At 40.7% G+C, this 25,681-nt stretch overlaps 1 protein-coding gene across 1 annotated transcript in view; it reads left to right on the top strand.

The window, feature by feature from the left end:
• The window catches only part of mettl24 (methyltransferase like 24), a 35,860-nt gene extending 10,285 nt beyond the window's left edge, over window positions 1-25,575 (top strand). The window contains exons 2-5 of the mRNA XM_067571937.1: window positions 8,711-8,809; window positions 13,847-13,980; window positions 18,811-19,036; window positions 24,629-25,575. Coding sequence (XP_067428038.1) covers window positions 8,711-8,809; window positions 13,847-13,980; window positions 18,811-19,036; window positions 24,629-24,946 — 777 coding nt within the window. The 3' untranslated portion in view covers window positions 24,947-25,575. The remainder of the gene's footprint in view (window positions 1-8,710; window positions 8,810-13,846; window positions 13,981-18,810; window positions 19,037-24,628) is intronic.
• Window positions 25,576-25,681: the final 106 nt, after the last annotated feature.

Genomic DNA, 25,681 nt, shown 5'->3' with positions numbered 1-25,681 from the left:
ACTGCTATCAGACAAAGACGCCCACCGTAGGGGGAAAAGTCAGTGTCAAACTGTCAAGTCCAGAGTCTCGATCGCACAATACTCCCCTCACACATGGACGCCTTGTCTGGAACATTCCAGAAAGTTCTCAGCCTCCCTCCCAGCTGATATGAATGAGTGCATTGACTGGGACGCCTTTGCTCCCATCTTTGCCCCTCGCCTCCATCACACATCCATGTATGCATACATTCTCACAGACCATGAATATCTGCTTCATGCAAATGGCACTTTCTGTGTCACCAAAAAGGTTTGTTTATTTAGCAGAAACCCACATTCCAGTATCATTCGACGTGCACCTTAGCTACTTGTTTCTGGTTACAAAGACAACAGACACACAGCCGCCATCACTTAGTCCCAAAAGCAACAGAGAAGGTCAATGAACCTCAAGAAAAAAACTTTTAAAGGGCTTGTTGTTGCTCTAAGCCCCTTTAGTCACTGTTTAGAAATAACATTTCTGCCTCTCTGTCTCTCACTCTGTCGCTCTGTACATGCAGTATTTATTTCATAACTGATACTGAATGATAATGAGAATGGAAAACATATGGCGAGGAAGGCACAGAGAAGGGAGATGAAATTAGAAACACAAACACAAGCTGAGTGCTTGCGGAGGAGCCACTGCTCAGTAATCATGTTGGCAGGACATTAATCTTGCAAAACAACCATGAATATTGTCAGTTATGCTATAATGCAGCTAGAAAGATACATTGTACTCTCCCTTGCCATCTCTTTCAAGTTTCATATTTCCATATTCATTTATGTATAAGACACAAACACATGAATTGGCGAAAGAAAAGTATGATAACGAGCCGAGAAAGACTATCACAGCCTCTCTTCATGTATCTGTCCACCGCTCTCTCTGTTTTTCAAGATTCATCACAGGAAGTAGGCCTAAGTGTCATATGGTGCCCAGCATGCTCCCTCTGCTCTTCCCAAGTGAACATCAAACACAGATCTCATGTCTGGGATACTGTCCAGAAAGACAGGCGCACATACTGATTTTAGCTGCAAGCCTGCTAACAATAAGATCCCATCTGCCTCTCGAGATGCTCTCCAACAGGGTCGATTCAAATCTGACAACAAAATATCTTCAGCAGTGTCGATAACTTGTTTGTATCCAAGCTGCATCTTCGGCATGACCATTTCATGTTGCGATGACTTGAGGCGTCTGTATATGCCCACATGCTTTATGAATTCTTGCATGAGTGAAGTTACCATGATCCGACTGGAAGGGGACTGTGTTTCCAAGGCAACAGCCAGTTCCACGGAGATTTAAGTTGATTGTACGTGTCAAGGCAAGTCAAAGGGCTCCGGAGAGAACACGCCATCCGTCTGTATGCATGTTTGTATATGTGCTGTATGTGTAAGTGCATATTTGTGTATGTGAAAGAGAGAGAAAGATGATATTTTGTCAGATAGGAGCAGCTCTTATTCATGCTGAGGGAAACTGCAAATGACTGATAGGAATCTATCAAACGGGGCCACACACAGCTGCTTTTAAAACAACAGCAGGCATACCCAATTGGGTATATTTTAAAAGGCTGTTAACAACCACAATTTCCCATTGGTTGTGGCTTTGTATGGAAAAGCTACTGATATATATGTATGTTGTTGTAGTTCTGTCAGCTACTGCGGGATGCAAACCACGTACTTTTAATTATACCTTATTTTAAATGACAGCTGCTATCTGTACAACCGTATTAATGGATTTCTTGCCGTCACACACTCTTGCTGTTGAGTGTATTATTGGCTGCTTTTGTTCACACTTACCATTCAATGTCAGCGCTGGAAAAGGGCAGCAATCACAACAGAGCTGCCTTGATTGCTTTGTGTTCATGTTTTTTTTTTTTTTAATTTGTATGTCAATTTTTCTGAGAGGTTTGTCCTCACTGCTTGCAACTTAAAGGAAACGATCCTGTCCTTGCTATCATTATCTGATAAATGTTTCACACAACTACAATTCATCAACTGTTGTCATCGCAGTCAGTTTGTTAAGTTTTCTGTCAAGCTATGTTATATGAAATACATGGCTGCAAGGATTGATATGGTTCTTTGGGTCCAGTGAAGTATATTGAGGGTATTTTTAGGTGCACCTGGGGAAAAAAACAGGAAAAAAACAACGTCTGACAAGACGTTTAAGCACTGTTCACAGATCGGCTTTGATTTTAAGTAGATGGGCAGAAAATGCTGTTGCCATGTAGGCGATGGCACAAATTGCTGAGTGAGAATGGGGCGTATGCTGGCCTTCGATCAGCTTTGATTTACACCACATGGGCAGATAATTCTACAGCCAAGGAGTCTGCAGAGTGACGAATGAGTGTGTGTGTGTGCGCTGTAATGTCACACAGCGATGGAAACCCTCAGTGTCAAACAGTATTTAGAGGGTAATTCAACTCCTTTTTTCTAGAATCATGTCAGTCATTTCCATTCTTTCTCTGTCCCTTTCTGCTTCAAACACACGTACACACGCATACAGTCGCTCTGTAAATGCCTCCCAGACATGGGTTTTTTGGATTTCTCCTACGAAGGAGAAACAGAGCAGAGATACAGAGAGAACAATCTCTTCATCCTCTGTCTACACCATCTGTCCTTCAGCTTCCTATTTCTTTCTTTTTCTCTCCATCTCTCTCTCGCTCTCTCTCTCTCTCACACACACACACACACACTTCAACCCCCCCTCTTGTATCTCACCACTCCTCCACAGGCTTCCTCCACAGCATCACTCTGTCTTTGTGACTGAGGCTAAACTCCTCTGAGATTACTGCCTTTATTAAAAAGATCAGCGTAATCCTCCGCTTTAATTCTGTTATACCCTCTCCGTCTCTCTCTGTACTCCGGCAGTGAGCTGGGATTGGCCGGTGAGCCGGGCCTGCCAGAGGAATAGAGATGACACTGCAGGAAGTGGAGACAGCTGGGTCTCGTCCGACTGCCAGTCTCCTTATCTCCCAGATTAGTCAGAATGATAGAGCTTAGAACAGCTGATTCTTGGTGATTATCCTGTATGCATCATACAGTCATGTTGTACTGGAAGCCTACATTATCTTGAAAATATACATTTTTTATTATACTCTTAATATATTAATCCTCAACAGTAACATTTATGTGTCTCCAACTGATGTAAAACAAAACACTCCAAAAGCATTTACTTTCTCTATTCTAAACAAGTAGCCTGATAGCTCATTCCTCTGTGTCATTGCTCCATTGTTGCCCAAAAACTATAAAAAACACATCACTGAGCCACATTATTGCACTGCTAACATGTTCTTTCTTTACCAAGAACATGGGTATTGTAGTTTACTTTGAATCAATCCAACATACACCATCCTGCTGCCCGTAAATACTCACTAGCACACCAAATATGTATTCATTCCCAGCTGAAAATAGTCCCCAAAAATGAACAATTTACTCCTGTTTCAGTAAGGTTTTCAAAAAATGACAGTGCCCAGCAGTTTGAAGACGTTACAGGCTACTTTATATCTTCAGTAAGAACAGGTGGCCTTGGGGCTGAGTGCCACAGACATGATCAGCCTTATCCTTTATTAGTAAAGGGTTGGAGAGAAAATCTATTTTTTTGGGCAGATTTTCTGTCAATCCACTGCTCATCAATCTTTCATTTTTCACAAGAAACGATGAGGATATTGAAATGTCCTGTGATGCAAGTGATACAGTTTACATTTCAATAATCAGCAGCAGCTGTTTATTTAATAGAATTTGTAGTTAGCATGAGCAATGATAACCATCAAAACTGACCAAACAAAGAGGACATAACCTGCACTAGTTCAAACTTCAAACGTAAATACACATTCTTGTTTTACCCCACTCATCTCATTGTCTCACATAGTAGTATCTACTTAAACTTCACAATAACCTTTGACCCCTAACAGCCTGTAGGTTTACACTGATAGATATCCATTTACACCTACAACCAAAAGTTAATCTCCTCCGTCTTTTGTTTTCACCATTTGTCACCTGATAACTCACATTAAACATCACCACTATCTGCCAAGGCTACCATGACAACAATAATCAGATGGTGATTATCTTTAGAACCTAATAGACTTCTCAGAGAATAATTATACAAAAAAAGAGGAAGGTATAGAAAAATAAAAGCAAGATGAATTACTTTTGGCAGGCAAAGCAGTAACCAGAGATTAATCAGCAGCAGTGTTACCACTGTGTGTAATCTTGGCTCCCGGTCCAGTAGATTACACCACTCACCATCCATAACCATGTCATTATAATACACACTGCATAGCTGTTGTGTAATAACATCATGTACTTTTTGCAGAGGATCAACCAATTGATTTGTGAGCAGACTGTGGCAATGTTGTAATTTCTTTTCAATTAGATCCTCTTTTTCCTAACTTTTCTTTGTCATTTTTAGGTATTATTAGGTATGGCCAGTATTGTCATGTACTGTAACAGAGCAGACCATGACATAAATGTTGATCATCATCAAGAAAGATTATCAAATGAAATAAATGAAGCATACCTGTCTTTCACTGCCAGTTTTGTTACTGTTGCAATAAGCTGGAAAAACACTGTTTTTTTCTAAAATTTTCCCTAAATCACATTAGAATAACTCCTCTGGAGCACAAATCTCTAATATGGTCTTTTTCCTGGGTGCAGCCAGAAATCAACAGGAGGTTAATGTGAATCAGCCACCAGCTGCCTCATTAAACTTCTCTTGCTGCCCTCATGTCCACTGCATGTCTTGACCTTCATTTGGTACGGAGGAACTTGAAAATACAGCCTGTCAAAGAACATTTTCAAACGTCAAGACACTCCGTAGTGTTAAAAAAAATATTCCACATGCGGTTTAACTGAAAGCTTTGACTACTTGACAGCACAGCTTGCTGGTATTTTTCTCAAGTGTCTGAACTCTGGTGAGAGCAATTGCAGAAAAATGAGCAGCAGGTCTGACACTCAGCCACTCTGGCACTTTACCAACAGACAGGGCTGACTTGGCAGCACTCCTTCTGTCGCCTTATGGTTTCCAAATGGGCAGACACAGCTCACCTGTGGCTGGCTCCTCCGTGACATTTGCTACACCGGTGACAATTGGTTTACTCAATCACTGATTGTACTGTTTCCTCTCAGATGCTGTCACTGATTGTTATGAATTGACTTTGTTTATTCTGGTGTAAATCTATATTCAGGCTTCTTTCTTTGTACATTTCCTCCTCCGTCTGAGTCCGTCTGCAACTCCGTACTCCCCCTCCGCCTCCCACTTCTCCCTTCTTCTCACCTGCCTTCATTGTTCTGGCAGAAAGTCTTCTCTTGTTTTATCCACTCATCTCTTGTTCACCCATCCATCCTCTTTTCCCCCTGAGGGGTTATTCATGCATGGCCTGGCTGCTCACACCTCTCTCACACCCAGGCTGAGAGGCACAGATCCACTAACACACCCAGCTCCATCAGGACATGCAGGCCATGCAGAAAGGCCCCATAACAGAGCAATCAAAAACAGGGTAAAGGTGTTAAAAACAACATCCTTTTTTCTAGAAGGAGAAGTAAAGACAAGAATGTATCAGGATAAAAGAATGATACAATAAAATTCGCTGAGGTGAAATTAGTTTTATTAACTTTGCATCAAGATGAATTCAATTAATCATCTATTATTAACTTTGAGTTTGTCTTTTCTCAGTGGTTACATTTCAACTGACACTTCAAACCCTTTCAGGTCTCATCTTTGACAAAATAAGCCTTCCTCATCTTTTCTAAGTCTCACATGTTTTACTGTTCACACACAGTTTACTCCAACTTTTTTCAGTACTTTGACTGAAGTGAGGGAAAACTTTATTTATACACTTGAACTGGCACTATTCTCTTTCAAGACCTCCACTTCAACAGACCCTTCCGGCTACTTTATTACTCACACTTCAATTGACATGTCAACTCCTTTTAGTGCTTGAAGTTCAACTGAATATTTAACTCTTTTCAGCTCTGTCATTCAGCTAATATTTAAACTTCACTCATGGCTCATATTTAAATTGACACTTCAACTTTAATCATTGCTTACACATAAACTGACACTTCAACTTCTTTCAGTTTTTCAACTATTTCAAATGTTTCAAGTACAAACTTTAAACCATTAAGCAAGTTTCAGAAAATGTAGCCTTTTCTAGTTCCCAATGTCATTGTAGCAACTTAATCATTTCCATTGTCCATCCTTCCATTCATGTAAAAGCAACTACCTGAAATCCTCATGCTGAAGATGTAGTTATATTGAATCATGTGGTTTAGGTCCTAACAGCTGAGGCTAGACTATTTTGTGTGATTTTCTGAGTGTTTGTTATCAACACTGCTTACCTCTGCTGTCCCTGAGGTGCTGATGACTTGTCATTGCTTGACTGAACACAGGGTTTGACACTAATCTCATCACCTCTCAGTGAAGATTCTGCAGTTAGTGAGAGCTCATGGGCATGCATTGCATCATGGCTTCATATTCGCACAATTTCATACATTTAAGAGAAAAATGGATTCCATGAATAATTTTAGATCTTCGTTTTTATTCAAATCATGTCGTTGGATAAAGTTAAATAACTTTCGATGAAGAGAAAAATAATTGCAGCCCTTGTGGAGGACAGACTGAGTTGTACTGAGTCTCCCAACTCTAGGGCAATGCCTCTTTCCAGTAAAGTCTTTACACTAGAAACCTTAGATGCACACCTCCTCCCTTGGCAAAATCTGCCAATATTTCCATTTCTTCTCTGCTGTAAAGTTCAGCAAGTATGTGTGTTTTTAATGTGCCTTCGACCCTCCCTCTATCCCTTCCTTTCCCATTTTTCCCCTGTCTGTTCTTATTCAACCCCACCTCATACATGGCAACCTCCCAGTGAGTCTATTGTCCCAGATATCTGCCCTCAGATCAGTAGTCCTGTCCCAACCTGTACCAAGCTGATGTATGTGGCCTGACAGCCGAGCTTTGCAGGGAGAACTCGGTAAGAGGATGAAAAGGGCACCTCTGAGACAGAGAGCTCTGGGAGCTTTCAGAGTCCCCAGGTGCAGAAAGGTAGATGTTATTTGTCTACGTGTAAATAACATGATTAAACAAATTGATTAAAGGCTGAACGCCAAACAGTCTAGGACAGTGCTGCGTGGATCCAGTTCTGCAGCCATTAAAGGGACAGCTGATTCTCTGCGCTAGCAAGTCCAGGATTAGCATCACTGGGGAAGGAAATGACACAAGGTCCTGTCATTAATAATAGCAGAGTGCTGTGAGTGTGTGTGCGTGCCTATATACAGTAAGTGTGTATCTTTACTTTATATACTCAAGCATTAGTTATGTGAGTGTACAAGTGTGTTTGTACAAGTGCACATAAGCACCTTGATTGTGTGTAAAAGTATGTGTGTGTGTGTGTGTGTGTACATGCATATTTAAATGATTGTACGTTGACGCGCATGTGTGTTTATGTTTTAGCAGCATTTTTTCTCCATTTCCATGCTGTTAAAGTGCATTGAAATGAATTATGTTATGTTAGGAATGTCTTTGAATAAATGTAAACAATCCACTGGTACACAAATGTAAATATGAGAGAGCTGATCTATGCACAATCTGGATGATTATCAAAGACCACAACCTTCACAGCGAATCACACAAAACCAATTTTGTTGAACTCAACAGGGTGATTGTAAATGAAAGCGTCTTCGCCATGAAGCCCATTTTGTTGTGTCTGCAATTACAAAGCTAAACTGGAGGGCATATCTGTGAGTAAAGAGAGAAAGAGGCATGGAAACACAGGAGTGAATTCCAAGACGATTATTTTCCATAACAGACCTGATGTCACCACATTGTCCTTTACAGTTTGTCAAACAGATGTGCCCACAGCATCAAACAAACAAACAAACCCAAACACGTCCTTGTTAGCTAAGCCAACAATTATCTGTGCATAACCATGGAACATTTTCAAATCAACTGCAGTGCCTATAAAACATTGATGGAGGCTGGAGCGTCCCAGGCAGGGAAGCACTCGATCGTGAAATCACCCAAGATAATTAATCGAGGGCTAATGAACACTTGGCCATGGTGTTTGACCCAAGAAATGACTGTGCATCCAACAAATGCGTCATCACGGCTCTGAGTCTTTTCTTCTATTCTCTCTTGTTCTCTCTCCATTTCATGGCCTCTCCTCTAATCACAAGCAGACACATTCCTGTAGAAGTGAACCAGGCTGTAAAGCAGTGCTCTGCCAGGTTTCAGGAATGTGATCACACAGCAGCTCTTCACATGGCTCTGCTGCACTGGGCTGCAATAGCCTGATGATGGTGAAGTTTAAGGTCTTATTTTTCCACTGTCAAACACAGCCTGACTTTCTTTCCAACTTTCAGTGGATGTTATTTTTTTTTATCTGTACCTTGCAGCTCAGAACAGATAAGAATAAATAACCACCCACATTTTACTAAAATAACAATATAAATGAACTTCAGCAGTTTTTCACTAACACAGAGGTGGGAAAAAAATCTTCTACTACATTGTGACCTGCTTCCATCAGTGGCTACACACAAGAGGGTTATAAAACCTGAAAGAATAGCTCTTTTTGCTGTTGTCCTTGCTCTGGATTTCTTTCTTTCTCTGGAGTGCCCTACTTTGATGTTAGTTAACTGTCAATTTTCATGTACTCTTCATTGTTAATGATCAGGTGTGTGTGTGTGTGTGTGTGTTTCACTGCAGGCTCCTCGGTGGCACATACACTTGGAGCCCTGGGCCAGTGAGAATCATTCTCTGGAGGACGAAGCTAGGAGGTTTCTCAACTACATCACAACACCACAAGTGAGTAATCAGTGTTTGAATCCTCACTGGCTCGTGTGTTTGCTTTATTTGATGAGCGATTTACAATATTAAACATACATTTGGTGTATTGTACCAGAGTTGGTTTAAAGATTATTTTCATCTCCAGTCTCTTGCTCGTTTCCAGTTAAAACATACACACAATGATGGACCAACAATATGCAAACAGTGCAGGGCACATACAAAATGATGCACAGCAGTATATCACATATACTATTACAAAAGAAAGTGTATATTATGAAAATAAAAAACAAAGGAAGGTGTAATAAAATGCAAAAAATAGTAAAATGTTGGTGGTTCCAAAGTTTTTAGCAAAATTTTTAAAAATTACAGTGAGTTATGTGCTGTAATTTGTGTTCTGCAGGTATGTAATCGTATCAGGGTCACATCCCCCTAAAATATCAAATATTTGTAATTGACAACACACATCATCAGATCCTCTAAAATCTGAAATAAAGCTAACACAATGGTTCACTGAACTGTTGGTGTACATGTAAACCATCATCAGCGGGTGCCAAAGTTTTTTGTCTATTCTGTATCCTCCACACGCCACACACAAGTGGATCATCATTTGAATGTTTACACAAGTAAAACACTGTTAGCTGATTAAACAAATGAGATACAAACTGCAACATAATTGTAAGATTTAGAGGAACTGGTAGGATTATTTTTCAACTCATGAGTTGAAAGCTGAACTGCTTCTATTCCTCATGCTAAACTAAGCTAATCTTCTCATCTAACTCCCAGCAAGGAAGAAAACAATTTCTCAAAATGTCAAACTATTGCATTAAAGTTTCTATAACTGAAACTCTGTGTGGGTTGGTGAGCGTTCCTCCTTGCTGCAGCTTTAACAGAGAACACTGACTGCTCCAATACAGTGCAATGAATGGCTACAGTACAATCTGATATAGATGATCTGCAGAGGAGATATGAAGATGCAACAGTATTGTGCAAGTGTGAAAACAGCCTGGTTGGGTTTTGGCACAACTTACTCTGGTGACTTTATGTGGAAAGAAGTTGAACATGTCTTCACAGGGCACAAAAAAGTCTCCTTTTAAGATATGACTATCATAACATCTAGATTATTTGCCTACATGTCCCTGCTCATGCTCAGTTTTCTACCTTGCTCCACTATGAATGTATGTTTTTTTTGTTTTTTCTGTATTTCTAATTCATGATATTGGCTGTACTTGATGCTTTTCTGTGAGCTATGTTGCATCAGGGAACATAAATTTAACATTTTCACCAAACATGTAACCAGTGCATTAGGAAATGCATTATTTTTGACAGGTCTTTTTTATGTATATCAGAGCGAGCTGGTATCTATCAGCCCATGACAGAGCTACACTGGCACCTCTTTCACATTCAGCTCAGCCAAGGAGTATTTGTATTGCCCGACAGCACACACATAATTCATTATTCTATTGATTACCATACAGATGGAACTCACATCCCCTTTATTCATACTTAATCAATGAGATGTTGTGGATTGTTTGTTGGCCTGTGTCGGTATTAAATTACTACAAATCGATTAAGATGTTCAGCATCATAATTTGAAAAATATTGACGGATTGAGAAAGCCTGGAATTCTGCCCTCTTGTCCCCATTGAGGTGGTAACGCAAAGATGCAGTTTCATTTTCACCGTCTGTAGTCGGAGATTTTTTGGATTATATATATTCTGTGTTTTGGGTTTTTTTTTATTATAATGAAATTGGCTTGGAGATGAATCAGCAACTTATCTCGCCCCCCCCTCACACAATATAGCCAGAACACAGAGTACTCCACTCCAAATGACTAAGCACTCGTTCTATATCTTTCACAAAGCAGACATTCAGCTCATAATGAATTAGCCCTGGGATATGTGTGTGTGTGTGTGTACTCTTCTGCAGCCACTTCTGTGTGTGGAAGGAAGAGACAAGGACAAGAACAGAGAGAAAGAGATTGTCTGAGTGTGTGTGTGTGTGTGTGTGTGTGTTTGCGGGAAGCTGTTGAAGGGAACTGTCCATCATACACAGTGACAGGCGAGGGTGGGGAGAGTTGGTGGGGGCATAGCAGCCTCCTCAGCTGTAATGCTGACTGACACAGTGCCTGGTGGAGCTGTTACTCAGAGAGATGGCCTGCGACACAACTGTCCAATCAATAGCAGTCAGTGTGTCTTGCATGCATGCACCAGCGCACACAGATAAGAGGAAGTGTCTCTATAAAAGTATTCTATAAAGCATTAACAGTGTGCGGCATGTACTATAAGATAATCTTCTCTGATTAGCCGAATGACAGCGAGTAGTTACTGTTCATTCATTAAATTGTGCAATTCTTACAGCTCAGTGTTCAGTATAACAGTGTTCAACAGTCAGAAGTTCAATGCTTCTGATACATCTGCAGATGTGAGGTGGAAAAATAGTCAAGAGTGATTTTGCATTTCATTGCACATTGAGCATTGTGGGCTGATGAATGCTTTCAGCTGGAACACATTAACAGTGACGGGCATAATGGAGCGTGTTCCAAATTCACTTATAGATTATTGCGCCACCCACATACACAATATAATTCTTGTGCTCTTTGCAACAAAGACCTATTGGGTGACTTTTATTTCCTGTCAAACGGTGACACTGCACTTGACTCAGCTGCTCCCTTCCTGCCTGACCTGTCACTGGACGCTCTGATTAATTAGAGGTATAGGTTCAAATTAAAAAGGCCACAAAGCAAGGAAGGAGGAGGTTCTTTTGAGGCTGTAGAAATCAAACTCACTTAAAAAAGGAACTCCTGCATTGGTCAGAGTGTGTAAAATATGCATAATGAACAGTTTCAAATGTCAATTTCAAGTGAACAATAGATGTGATTTTATAAAAGGGTGGGATACAGCGCTCATCATTTCTTGACAAGGGAATCGGAAAGCAATTCTCTACAGTGCAGTAAAACATTTTGCTCAGGCCTCATTTCAGATAAACTTCAGCAAACATAGAGAGAAGTTTTGTATAATTCACAGTAGACAATACAAGAACACACGCATTTACACCCGCGCTATTCTGTTTGTACTTGAATGTTGTACAGCAGAGACACAGATTTCTATGTCATATCTTCATGTCTGAGCCAATATTGTTCCTTCCTCTGCAAACTGAATCTCTGCAGCAGATGGAGCTTAAAGAAACCAGACAGAGAACATTTAAGCAGCAGCTCCTAAAGCTTAGTCACTGCAGATGTACTGCACAAAACCAACACGCTGACATGAACACACATGTTTACTGTATGTATGTACGTATACGGGTACATGACTTATATAAACCCACACTAATGCACACAAAAAGAAATGATACCAAACATGCTGGTATTTGCTTTACAGGTTCTGGCTGAGTATGAGATAAGTTGAGCACACATTTGCAAAGATAAGCAGCAATGAAAAGCTTCAGAGCATTACTGATGATCCTACAGTATTTAAAGGATTTTGGAAAAGATATGTTTGAATTACTTTTTATTGTTTAAGGAGTATTGTAAGAACCTTCTGCCATGAGACATATGCCACAATATATGTCTGTATGTTCATAAATAAACCTTTAAGTGAATACACATGACTGTAAATCACAAGGACATAACTCAAGTAATCCCCTGTTATGTTCGAGCTTTTTAGACAACGTTAGCCAGTTTTCTTAGGAATAGTTAGGCATTTTGGGAAATATAATTATTCACTTTCATGAAGAGAGTTACCTGAGAAATTGATACCACTGTCATATCTGTCCAATTTGAAGATTAGCTCAGTTTAGCATACTGGAAACTGAAAACAGCTAGCTCTCAGCCAAGAAGTGTAACCCAGTGTAAAACCTTAACTTTTCTACACTTCGGTTTTTGTACCTGTTAAACAAATGAGATATAACATGTTTATTAGTAAGCTTTAGAGGTGCTGGTTGGCAGATTTTGTACCTTTGGATGGAGCCAGGTTAGCTGTGTCTTTATGCTAACCTTAGCTAACCAACAGCTGGCCAGCTTCATATTGAATAAACAGACGGATGAAAGTGAGCTCTATCTTCTCATCTATCTCTCAGCAAGAAAACAAATATTTCCCAAAATGTCAAACTATTATTTTTATCTCTCTGTGTAAGTGGTTTAACTTTACATAAGGATATAAAAAAAGACATCAGCAAGTTAGTTACTGATGGTTCTGGGGTCTGAAACAATCTGCACTTTTTCAGCATATAAAATATATAAAGAATGAATATTTAAATCTCCTTGTTTATCATCTTTTTTCTCACTCTGCTGTAACAGGGAGAGACTTGGCAGTGCTGCTGATGCATCAGCCCCAGCTGCGCATCATGATGAATAGTCTACATAACGTAATTCAACGCTGAAGCCGAAACACGCGCTAGCTCAGGGTCAAATTCAGTAGCAGTGTAAATGATTAATAGCATTTGTGTTGAGATATTTGGAGAACCAGAAAGGTGGCGTTCATCACATCAGGACAGTTCAGACACAGTCAGCCAAGCTGTCACACTTGACTTTTAAATGCTGGTATATTTATTTAAACCTCCTGGCACTCAATTTATTTTTACACACACTCAAAACACAGCTACCCAGAAAGAAAGTTTGTCCAAAGTTTAAGAATATAAACTCAGTCCTCTTCATTTCTGATTCAACTTCATACACCCTCTATAATAAATAGTACAACATTCAGCAAATGACTCAACATCTGTGGCCTTGAGTGTTCACTGTGTACAGAATGTTAGATGGTTTTAACAGATACTTGCTTTTTGTGCAGCTCTATCCTTGTGGATAAAGGCAAGACGTAAGATTATCTTTGAGAACTGGGCTATTATGTTACTACCAAAGAAAGTCAAAAGTCAATAAAACTCATTCCTCCAGTGGAAAAACCATTCAACTCCCAATGTAGTGCCTGCTCTTGTTTAGATTATATTATTTAATTATAGGACTCTAAGTTTGAGCCATAGAAGGCAACATGACCTTGTCAAGAAGTTATGCTTCACATTATTGGAAAATGGCTGTTCTATGTGCATTTTTCATGTGTCCAGGTGTCTTGCGTACCACTGCCTGGTGAAGAAACTGCCCTAGAGGGGAACAAGGGAGCCTGGACTGTATGCCTGGACCCCAAGTACAGCCTGACCCACCGGGTGCAAAGCAAGCACTGCAGGGTCTACTCTTTTGGGTGGGTATAGACTCAACACATACACACGCATACACTTTTTTACAAGGTCATCCACTGAATACATTTATTAACCCTAACATGAATCTTAAGCCTCACTACCACATGTCAAAAAACCTGAAGTCTGTAGCTTTGTAACAGGGTACAATGTACCGCATCTGAAGGAGTAACAGAATTGTTTACAACATTAATTATGAGACAGTCAGTGAGTTATCTGCATATGTTATAAAGAGCATTTGAGTCTATGTCAGGCTGTGACATACTGTATCTAGCCACAATTGCGGCTGTTCTCACTTCACCCAAGATGATTTTGATTTTTTTCTTTGTCATATAGGCAAAGGCATCCCTTTTTGTCTCTCACTGTTCCATCAAAGAATGAAGACTATTTTCCACACAATAGAGGAGGATATGTATCTTTGTCTTGACGTCCCTTGTTAGCCTTTTCTTTTTATGTATTTCCATTTCAATGAGTAATTGGTCACTGGGGCTATTTTTATTCAGGATCTGTCTTTGTCTCTTATCTTTGGCAGAGTGGAGGTATTCAGCTGACTTTTTTGGGCCAGGTATCACTTAGATCTCTTTCATCCTGGTATTCTTGACAATTCTTTTTAATTTGTTGAGTAACACTGCAATAAGAGTAAAGATAATACTCTCTCTGGCTTAACTGTACCTTGACCGACATGTCTTCAGCACCTCTGCTTCTTCTCCTTGAGTGGTAAGTAATCTTGAATCAAGTCAGCCAGGCCACTGTGGTATTTGACCTTCTTAAGATTGGAGAGTCAATCACTCCCAGTTGGCTTTGTGTCCTGGATCAGCTCGGCCCAGTGCTGCCCTGCTGGGCCCCCGCTGTGCTGAGGTGCTGCAGAGGTCTGGAAGGATTTTGCCTGCCAGAGAGAGGGAACTTATTAATTTGACTGTTGAGAGACAACACAGGTGTGCTGGCATCAAGGCGGGCAGGGCACGGATAATGATGTGGGAGGGAAGGGGGGGGGGGGGGGGGGGGGGGAGTGGGGTTACTGCTGTTTCTGGCTTCCTGCCTCTCTTTAGAGAAGAGGTCAGAGGTCAAATGGAGACGGTGGAGGAAAACAGACCTGATATCCTCTGGCTGACTGACGGGAAGTCACTCATGCAGACAAGCTACATGCACATGCACCGAGAATAAAAGGAATGTTGTTATGCGTCCTCTCAGTGATTTATTCAAACATGCTAACATTTGACCTGGATATCAGCTTGGGAAAATATGACTCACCGCTGTGATTTTCAAGTCAATGAAAGCTGCATTACCATTTTTCCTCCTATCTATCTGATCCCTAAAGACTAATGGAGTCATTTTAATTCACATTAAGTCACCCCTCAACTCTGACTAATGCAATAACAGTGCGCCGAGCTAAAAAATGAAATTCTGTAAAAAAAACAGAGGCTCGCTTAAAAAAACAAAAGAAAAGTCCTGAGAGCCCAGTGTAACAGTTAATCTTGATTAACTGCTCTGTGAAGTTCCATTTTTCTGGATACACCAAGTGATCCTCTCCTCCTCATGTCCCCTATCTGACCTAGATTCATGGTGCACTCACACACACACACACACATAGGCTTCTTGGACATACTCTTGAATCTGTGCCAGGTATGCTGTGTATCCTATGCCCATGAGAGGTCCGCTCTGCTGTACAGGAGACTTGCAAAACCTCCAACTGCAGTCCACTGCTCCACATAACTTTAATAGGCTTTAATAGAAACGTCACATACTATTAAGTGTGCTTGTGTGTCCACTGTTGAATGCATTACAGTACTGAGGTTGTACACCTGTTTGTGTACACTTGCATGCACATTTTTGTGAATGTGTGTGGTTGATGTGTCTCATTTGCATGCTGTTAAATGAGCCGTGGACGGCTGTGCCTGGGCGAGATGAGCAGCTGTTCTCTGATTGGTCTGTCACATGGTGGGGGGATGAAATGTGTTTTTCCACATTAAAGGACATCCATTGCTATATAAAAAAAAGCTTACATTTAGGCCAATCAAAGCAGGCATTGAAACTTGTGCATTCACTCATCTGCTGCACTTTTAAAATAAGCATGGACATGTGATGTTGTTAGTAAAGCAACAACAGGAATGTTAACAGTATCGCTTGCAGCAAATTATTCCAGTCACTGCCCCTTTTACTCTTGGCTGAAGTGCACCTCTAAACAAAATTAAAAAAACATTTTAATTATTAAAATCGTTATCTGTATTGTTGCTGTTGCTGCTGTGGCTGCTGTTGTCAATAATCATTCTGTCAGAAAGCTTGCCAAGCTTCTGTTCAGTGAGGTATCACATCAGTGTGAGATCTCGTTTTTAGAATTCAAATCATATTTGATGTTTTAAAGGGTGGCTGTAGCTCAGGTGGTGAGTGGCTCATCCAATAATTGTGGGTTTGGTTGTTTGATCCCTGGCTCCTCGTGTTCACAGCGTCAAGTGTCCACATGCAAGACACTGAACCCAAAATATGTCTGCCTAATTAATGTAATGTAACTTTATGGTAAACAGGAATAAGCCTTTTTCTCAGCAGACATTTTGACGTGTCATTGCAGGAAAAGCACTATTTAGGTGAGTCAGTTTCAGTGTCCTTCTATTGTGCATGCTGGCTCACTTCAATGGGCTTATTGGTACACTTAATACAACTGAGCCATCATTAATGTTATTAATTATACCTGAGCTTTTCCTGTTTTGAAGTTAAATGTCTGCCATGAAATGGGTTTGTAGAGGTAAAGCTGGGGTCTCTCTTCTTCCTCCTTCTCACTTATCATTAAAGTAGCCAACCAGACTCCCTCACCCAACTTCTGTCTTGTTTTTTTCCCCAAAGGAACATGGTCTAGTAAAGTCAGTCGTCCACTCTTTTCATTTTACCCTTCCAGCTCCCTACTGTGCTTTACTTGAACTCACCTTAAGAAGTGCAGAAAGATTTTTGTTCCTTGAATTCGAAAGAGGTCCACCAATGACACAATGTTCCTTGCGGACTGTAGGCCCTGTAGATGTTCAAATTTAGAGCAGTTATTTAGGTTAAAGCACGGTAAGGGAATTAAAAATACCTGCACTTCATCCCTCATTGATCATGCATATGTTAACGTCCTGTGATGTATTAGGAAGGAAAGAGAGCACAACAGGGAGAGAAAAAGCCAAAGTCAAATTTAAGTCGAAAGGAATATAAACAGGTGAAGATGTAATGGCAAAGATGTAAGGATAGAAAGGAACATTTGAAATGGAGAGAGACTACCAGACAGCCGAAAGCTCCCCAGCCCACCCAGAATTTGTTGACCAGCTTCGCCTCATAGATTCACAACATCCAGACAGACTGTTGACATAATAGTTCAGTGAGAGGATAGGCAGATTCAAGGCTCTGTTTATCAGATTTACAATCCACTGGGTGGTTGTGACCATTACACTCATCTTCACATCTGGTTGCCATGACGTTCTAGTCAACAGGGATCTCTTCATAACCCCTGTAACCCACATGTTTGAAGTAGATTTTCCTCTGCCACGCACACATTCATGTAGCCTTTAATCCTGAATGTCTGGATCCATCTTTGCACTCTGCAGTCTCCGGAGAGAGGATATTACAGCTAGTAGAGACCCTGCTTTATCAGCACTGTCATCCAGGAGAGCTTCTGATACACTATGACTCCCCCTCCAACAGCCCCCGTCGCTCCATGAGTAATCCCTGAATGCTGTCATCTAAAGTGTCACTGCAGTGATTCGTGGCCAAAACACCCCACCAGTGACTGGGAAATTCTCAATGAAATATTTAGTGTGGTAAAAAGAGACGTCTAGTTGCATCTCAATCTTTCCCATACACTCATCTCTCATCTTCCTGCTAGTGGGATGCATTCAGGGACCAGATGCCTCATCTGTACAAGACGTGTACTGTGAAATGTACTCCCTCTGCCGCAATTACAGGATACAGCCACAGCACAAACAAGACACAAGGGAATGTGGAGACAGCGACTGAGAAAGGGAGAAAATTGCAGAACGAGAGAAGGGAGGGGTGGGATAAAGAGAGAAGAGCAGCGAGAGAGGGAGTGCACAAAAAAGAGAGGACTACAGAGAAATGTGTCTGTCTACTCTGATTTACACATCATATTTCAAAATGGAGAAGCAGGCCACTTGGCAAAAGGAATGGTAAAGACGTAGAACAAGAGAGAAACATGAAACAAAAGGGACAAATGAGGGAAACAGAAACAACAAGTATCTCCTGGCCAAAACTCTCTATCTTCTACTACCTCTACTTTTGGTAACCATGTGTTGAAGTTAGAAAGCTACATCCATGCATCCATCGATTCCTCTCCAACTGGGTGTTGTTTTCAGTACATGTGGTGACACAATAACTGATTTTTTGTACCTGTAACTGTACCTGTTTTGATTTCCCACAAGCCCCTTTTTTAGCTGCCTTTGTGGTGTGACTCTGGGAAAAAGTTGGTCTGTTGGTCCACCACTTTGGTTCTGGCTGAAATATCTCAACTACTTTTGAATAGATTGCCATGACATTTAGTATAGATGTCCTTGGTGCCAAGAGAATGAATCCTAATGACTTTTGTGCTTTCCTGACTTAATGAAGCACCATAGCAGGTCTAGGTTTTCAGTCAGTTTGCTTACAATGAGTTTGAAATTGGCATTTTTTTTATTTACATGTAAATCACTATCTGACTATCTGATCAAAGACAGGATTACAAATTCTGCTTTCAATACCTGACAGTTTTCTATGCTATGTACTTATTTTGGCTGATATCAACAAAGTATTGAGGTCCAATACTCAGCCCTGTCTCTTTACTCAACCTTTTTTGTCTTGTCCTGTGTGGGCTCCAGGTTGGGTGTTGATGACCGGTCCCTGGAGCATTCCCTCGCCAGGAAAGGGTGTGAGGTCCACTGCTTTGATCCCAGTCTGAAGCAGCCTCACCTGCAGCATGCTGAAATGTGGCTCCATCGACTCTCTGTAGACTGGAGAGATCCCAACCCCGCTATTGCCGCCCAGCGTCAGTACGCCAGCACCAAGAAACTGGCCACCATCCTCAATGACTTTGGACACAGACAGGTAGAGAGTCAGCATCAGTGGGTTTGAATGAATGGTCATCTATAAAGGTGTGGATTGTGACCCATAGTAAACCAAAAATTTAAACTAGCTAACATTTTTTTCTTCTGTCAACTCAAGGATTCACTCATATGCTGCAACATGCAAACACAGGCCCTTCCCTGTGCATCCTATGATAATACAGCTCATCATGATTCATTCCTCTGTTTTCTGTCTCAGGCTCCAGGTGGATACACTCCCATATATAATTTTGTTTTCCTCCTTTAAATATTATCATGCTGAATGTTAACTCTTCACCGCCCCCCCGACCCCCGGGATTGTGATCTTTCAGTCTGATCATCAGATAAGGATCTGCATACAAGATCAATCATACATGCATACACACCGAGCCCACTGATAGCATGCATACTAATAAACACAGTTATGGATCCAGTGAACCTGCCTGTTTTGGAAGGGACTGAATAATAATTCAAGGTCAGAGAAGCCAAGCCTCTCTTACATAGCTAATCAAATCACAGCTGAAAGGCAGTTGCTTGAGTAGTTACAGGCATACAGATCATAGACAGAACATTCATAGTATGTTAAATTAATGGCTTGAGTCCATTAAAACCCCTATGTGTTGTTTTGTGGTGATTATAGTATCTTTCAAATTATTTTTATATCAAAAGGTGATTTGTAGAAAAACCATCCAAGCAAAAATTCTGTTGTGTATGTAGGAGGAGACGTAAAAGTTGGAAATGTTCAAATCCCACACATACTGTAGTGGCCTTAAATTTGCAATGGACATTAATCGTGCCTAGAATTTGAATCCCAAATGGTTTTCGGAAAACTTTCGCTTAAATGCAAAAACATCAAAATCATTATGTCATTAAAATGAACACATTCATGCTCCCCAGATGATAAACTATTTCCACTGTGAGGTTCCATGTGTCTTCTCTGTTTACCAGCCTCAGGCTAAAATGTCTGCTCGACACACAACACATTTGACAGGAAGATTGCCATGAAATTTTATGAGCACATTCCTGCTGTCACGCAGATAAACTCTTTTCATTTTAATCCATGTCCATGTCCTTTGTCTGGTAAGCCTCATGGAATAAGCAACGTTGTCAAAGCTGTCATTATATTGTTTGTTTAGACCAGTACTTTACTATTTTGGGGTACATTGCTGCTACTAAGGGGCTGCTAGCAGGGCTTTAAATCTTATTATGATTTGCTCCAGACAAGCTAGTCAAACATACTGCTATTTATCATTTTTTTCTACCTGTCCATTTATTTGAGCCGTTAAATCAAGGCTAATTTAAATCATCTTCTGGAGCAGAATGCTGCTCACTGGTGCTTTGCCATAGCTAGTTTAAGCTCAAAGGTTTTCAGCTGTTACTTCCTTTTCTGGAGCCAAAAACGAAGCACACTGGCTCATACAAGGCATTTGGAAAGATATGAAGATGTTGTCAGAGTGTGACAAGAAATGAACACATAAACATTGGCGTGTGGCAAGAAATGAACACATAAACATTGGCGTGTGTATGTATAAACGGCTCTGTACACAATACTGTTTCATAGATGACAGTACCCACCTGTTTTAAATGCAGAGCCACACACACATCCTTGTAATGAGGTTTTAATGCGAGTACATAGTGTGCCGGAGGACCAAGCGGCAGTAAGCAGCACAGTTTCTTCTCAAAGGATCTCTCACCCTGCCTCAGCTGTGACAGGAAAAGCTGCAGTCAAGAAACAGATTCACACTCACAAAGGTCAAAATATGCATTTGTGCAGTAGTGTTGGTTAAAAACTATGCAGATGACTCATTCTCAGAGCTCTGGTGTCCAGCTGAGACAGCAGACAGTCACCACAGAGACAAATGTCAGTAGCAGGAAGTCAGATCTCATTGAAAGAAATTGCAAATTGGATCATTGATCATGCTGGTAATTGGACAGTACAGTACAACAACAGTATCAGCACTGCCCAGTGGCACTGCTACTCTGAATCAAATTAGGTACTGCCACATCGCAAGGGGTAGAAAATGAACACAACATACAGTCTTTCCATCTGACAACCTTTTCATTTCCTGAGTAAAGGGCCCAATCCAGCACTCATCTGCACACAATTGTACCACATTTACCCAACATGAATCTTTAGATTCCTATATAGGAGACCTCTTAAGGCATCCTTGATGTAGCTAATCATTTGATATGTGTGTTTTATTGGAACCCTTCCACACCAACCTGCCTGTAGCCACAGGTGTTAAATGGGCACACCAACCAACCAAGACAGAGTCTAGAGGCTGCTACCAAACTGTGCTTTGAGGTAGCTAAAGTCAATATGCTATAGTAATATACTCACAACCACTATGCTACCATGCTGATGTTTATCAGGTATTATGCTTAATATGTTCAGCATCATAGCTTTAGCATGTTAGAATGCTAATATTTGCCAATTAGTACTTAACACAACTGAGGCTAATATGAATGTCATTGGTTCTGCAAGTATTTGGTCATAAACTGAAGTATTAAAATGTCGACATCCAATAGTTGTTGAGACTTTCAACTCAAACTGGTGCTAGAAGAAAAGTCAGGGTGTCACCCCAAAGACATTAGGATACGTCATCTGGGAACCATGAATGTTTGTGCCAAACTTCCAATAGCTGTTGAGATATTTCTGTCAAGACAAAAGTGGTGGACTGACAGACTGCCTCCCCTAGAGCTACATTGTTGGTGTGATTTTTGTTAGTGTTCTAGTCTTACAATTTTAAATAAAAAAGTGGCATAATTATCTTTATGTAAGGCTTTAGCTATAGTGTGTGCTACATTGGAAGTAAACACAATTATCCAACAAAAAGTCAGATATTCTCAGTTGGAAAAAAAGACTGAACACACAGGTGAATATCAAGATGGATCCTGTCTAAGTCAAGATGTCTTTGAGAGGCTCTGACCTGATGTCACAGCAGTTGTTGAAGTGCCTCCAACAGTACAGAATCAGTAAACTGCTTGGATGTGTAATAAAATATCTTTAATTGTGATTTGCTCTCTAGTGGCAGGCTCACCAATTAAAGCACATAATACATATAATAATAATCAAGGTCAGATATGCTGTGATGTTCGGTGCTCTGGTTTACAAGAAAAAAACAGTAAAATTATTCTGATAAGACCAATTGTTTGAAACAAAAGGAAAAAAGTTGTTCATTTGCCCACCATGAATGAACACATTTAGGGCCAATTAACAAGCCAAAGTGTAAACCTCCATTTAAAGTTCTTTTCTCAAATCAGCAAACTTGTTTGTTTGCAAAGACTCAGACAACTTTTCATCAAAAGCGTCTCTAAATTAAAATTTCTCCGAATGTGCTCCCTAATCCTGCTGCTTTACAGAAATAATTACCATGTGTATTTTGATCATATACTGTATGAGTCAGTGGGAGGAGAGGAAACATTTGCACATTGGGTATAAAGACTACAGTAATCTCACATTGATTTCTAAGCAGTGGAGGGCAGGAATTTCTATGAAATCTGAGTGATTTCGAGGCTACAGAGATCAGCTCTATTGTAGAGCTATCATGAGTGTTTTAGGTTGACTGTCAGCTTTTTGGAGCTTATTTTTGATTTTGGACAGTATAACATAGATGCTCCAAGTTAAAACTGCAAAATGGTCAAAGATTCGAATGTTGTCCATGGGAGCATGTTGTTAGAGAAACCTGTGTCAATAGAATAAAAAAAAAAAACCCTCTAATTTCATTTCGTCCTTTAAGATCTGCTTAGAGGAATAATTCAATGTTTTGGGAAATGCATGTATTTTTTGTCTCGCCAAGATAAAAAGGTCTTTCCAACTCTCATGTCTGGCATGGTAAATATGTAGCCAAACCCAGAAGATGACTGGCTTAGCTTAGCACAAAGACAGAAAACAGGGAAACAGCTAGCCTGTCCAAAAGCTCACTAAATAAACATTGTATCTTGTCTGTTTAATTTGTACAAAAACCAAAGTATTGCAGCTTTATAGGAGGCTGTTTGCTAGCACAGTTTGTTTGCTGGAATAGTTGATGGAAACCAGCAGAGATTCCAGGAAGTTTCAGGTCCTGGCCAAGAAATAGTTTGGTACAAAAACTATAATTTTTACACTTCCATTTTTGTATGGATTAAACAAACAAGATAATATGTGTACATTGGTGAGCTTTATAGGTATTGTGATACCTTTGGACAGAGCCTGGGTAGCATAGCTGTTTCCATTCTCTGTGCTAAGCTAAGCAAACGGGCACAAAATGTCACATTATTCCTTATTTAGAATTATCCATGTTTGGTCTGTGTATTCCATCTACATAAAACATGTTACTTTGCTTTACAACCACAAGGAATGTCTCTATACCTCCCAGCATAGTTAAGGACCATTTAGCATAGCTAACTCTGCACAGCAGTGGCGCTAAAATCATCTTTCCAAAGCTCCAACACCATATGGACTTTGTTCACACCAGACAGGAGTCTTGCCAGGGCTTTCGACTTCTCCTGCAGAGAGAGTTGATATTGGCAGCACCGGATCAAGGCCCACTGAGGCAGAAAGGCAATTTATGTGTAGTCCATTGAAAAAGAGTTTATATCTGTCAGACCTCTAAATAACATCCAATCCTGACAAAGGATTCAAACACAGCATGATATAAGCAGACAGACACACTCTTTTGAGACCAAGTGAAAACATCACCTCATTATGATGCCTTATCATTTTCCATTATGAGGTTTCTTTCAAATTAAGGAACATATCTCAGCTTGTGGGAGTTTTGTGGCTCATGGGAAGGACAGAGGACAACATAGGGACTTGTTCTCCACAGACAGCTGTTTTTTTGAGTGTTTCCGGGACTTGTTCAGTTCCACTAATAAGGGCTGGGAATTCTGTAGTGCCACTAAAGGCATCAACTGGAGAGGAATTTTATGGGCCACTTTGTCATGTGTGTGCTGTCATGGTACCAGATGATGTTTAGCTGTACATTTCCCACAATTCAAAAAACGTGGAGAACAATGAATTTCCTTTAGCTTGTATCTCTTATTTTTAATGTAGTAACATTACAATACCCTGAGCCTCTCCCTGAAAACTCCCTGTGATCTAAATCTCTCCTGTCATGTCACTACTAATTTAGTGGCTACATGATGTGCTACCTGAGAGTAAGTGAAAACTGAGACACTGTTGAGCCTGGAAGGAATAAAAGCACTGTCACCAATGAGACTTTTAAACGCATAAAGGTCAGACAATGGACATCATTAGCAATCCAGTAGACTTAAGAGGAATCCCAAGGTCCCGGGGATGTGCATTAAACTTTGGGCATGCATGAGTCTTCTTACATGAATATAGCCTAAGGACGCTATTAACATTCATCTTATGAAACATTTCCTCTCTGCTCCAACCCAGCATGCCTTGTTAGGCTGCTCTCTCGCTCAATCCATCATCATCGCTAAAGCAAGAACAAAGGCCAAGCTTCGCTTACTCCTTTTTTATCTTTTAATAGCTTTTGCGTTCAATAACTCCACACAGTTTAGTGTCTTTCCAGTGCTATAATAGAACTCATTTATTACCTGGAAAAAAACCATACCTTACGTGTTTTTTTTTTTCTTCCTGTTTAAGGTGGATATACTGAAGGCAGACATGGAGAGTGCAGAGTGGAAGATTTTGGAGAATTTGGTCCTGGAAGGTGTTCTGGACTCAGTTGGTCAGCTGCTCTTGGAGCTTCACCTCCACTGGGCAGGTTTTGAGGTGGGCGGTGATGACCCTTCTGTGGTGCGTTATTGGTTCAGCCTGCTCAAGGAACTGGAACACGCCAACTTCCGCCTCTTCCATGTCTACAGCGACCCAGCCAAACCTCACCTCTTCCTGCATAAGAATGTCCTCAACGCCAGCAGTGCTTACACCCTGAGCTGGGTGAACACACAGTGGAAGCCTTGATGGGCACCAGACAGATATAAATAGCCAAAAATATCTAGACAAGAACAGCCTCTTGAGTGGAAACGTGCAAGTTTGTGTAAAATGGAGCTTTCAGTCTGAGCACAAATGCTTGCTAGAGCACGTCTGTTTTTCAGCTTGCTCTTATCTGTTCTGACCTTTTTGCAAAGCTAAAATCCCTGCTACTACTTATCCTCCTGTTCTTCCTCTCCTGGCCTGTAATGACCTCAGCTGTGTAGAGGGGCAGAGTAATTGTCTCCAGAGGCTCTCTGTGTTCTACCTCATAGTGGCCGTGTTGTTGGCTGCAGGTCAGCCTCTGAGTCACAGCCACCCATGTCGTCATGGTCCTATCGAAGCTTGGCCCACAGCCAGTCGTACCGCCTGATATCAGACAGCATTTCCTCAACCCAGTATGTGGAGAGATTACACTAGTCTGCACAAGCCCCGACAACAACCCCAGTTGTACATTAATTAAATTAAATGTATACATGATGTTAAAAGGTGTAGATGGAGGACAGATCCTGTGTCATTGAGAGAAAGTGAATATCTGTGGAAGTGTTGGAAGGAACTGGAGCGTTATTTCTGCTGCACCAGAACTTCATCAACAAACTTCATCTGAACATGTCGCACAAGGCTGACATCCTAAAAAGACAATACACGTTCTAAAATCTGCCAATTAATGAAACTCACCAAATCTTTTGATGCCATTTAAATAAACAGAGGAAACAAAGACTTGTC

The sequence above is a fragment of the Thunnus thynnus genome, chromosome 18 (assembly GCF_963924715.1).
Source record: "Thunnus thynnus chromosome 18, fThuThy2.1, whole genome shotgun sequence".
NCBI lineage: Eukaryota > Metazoa > Chordata > Actinopteri > Scombriformes > Scombridae > Thunnus > Thunnus thynnus.
Note: the sequence above shows the minus strand (reverse complement) of the source record. Positions and strands in the feature narration are given on the sequence as shown.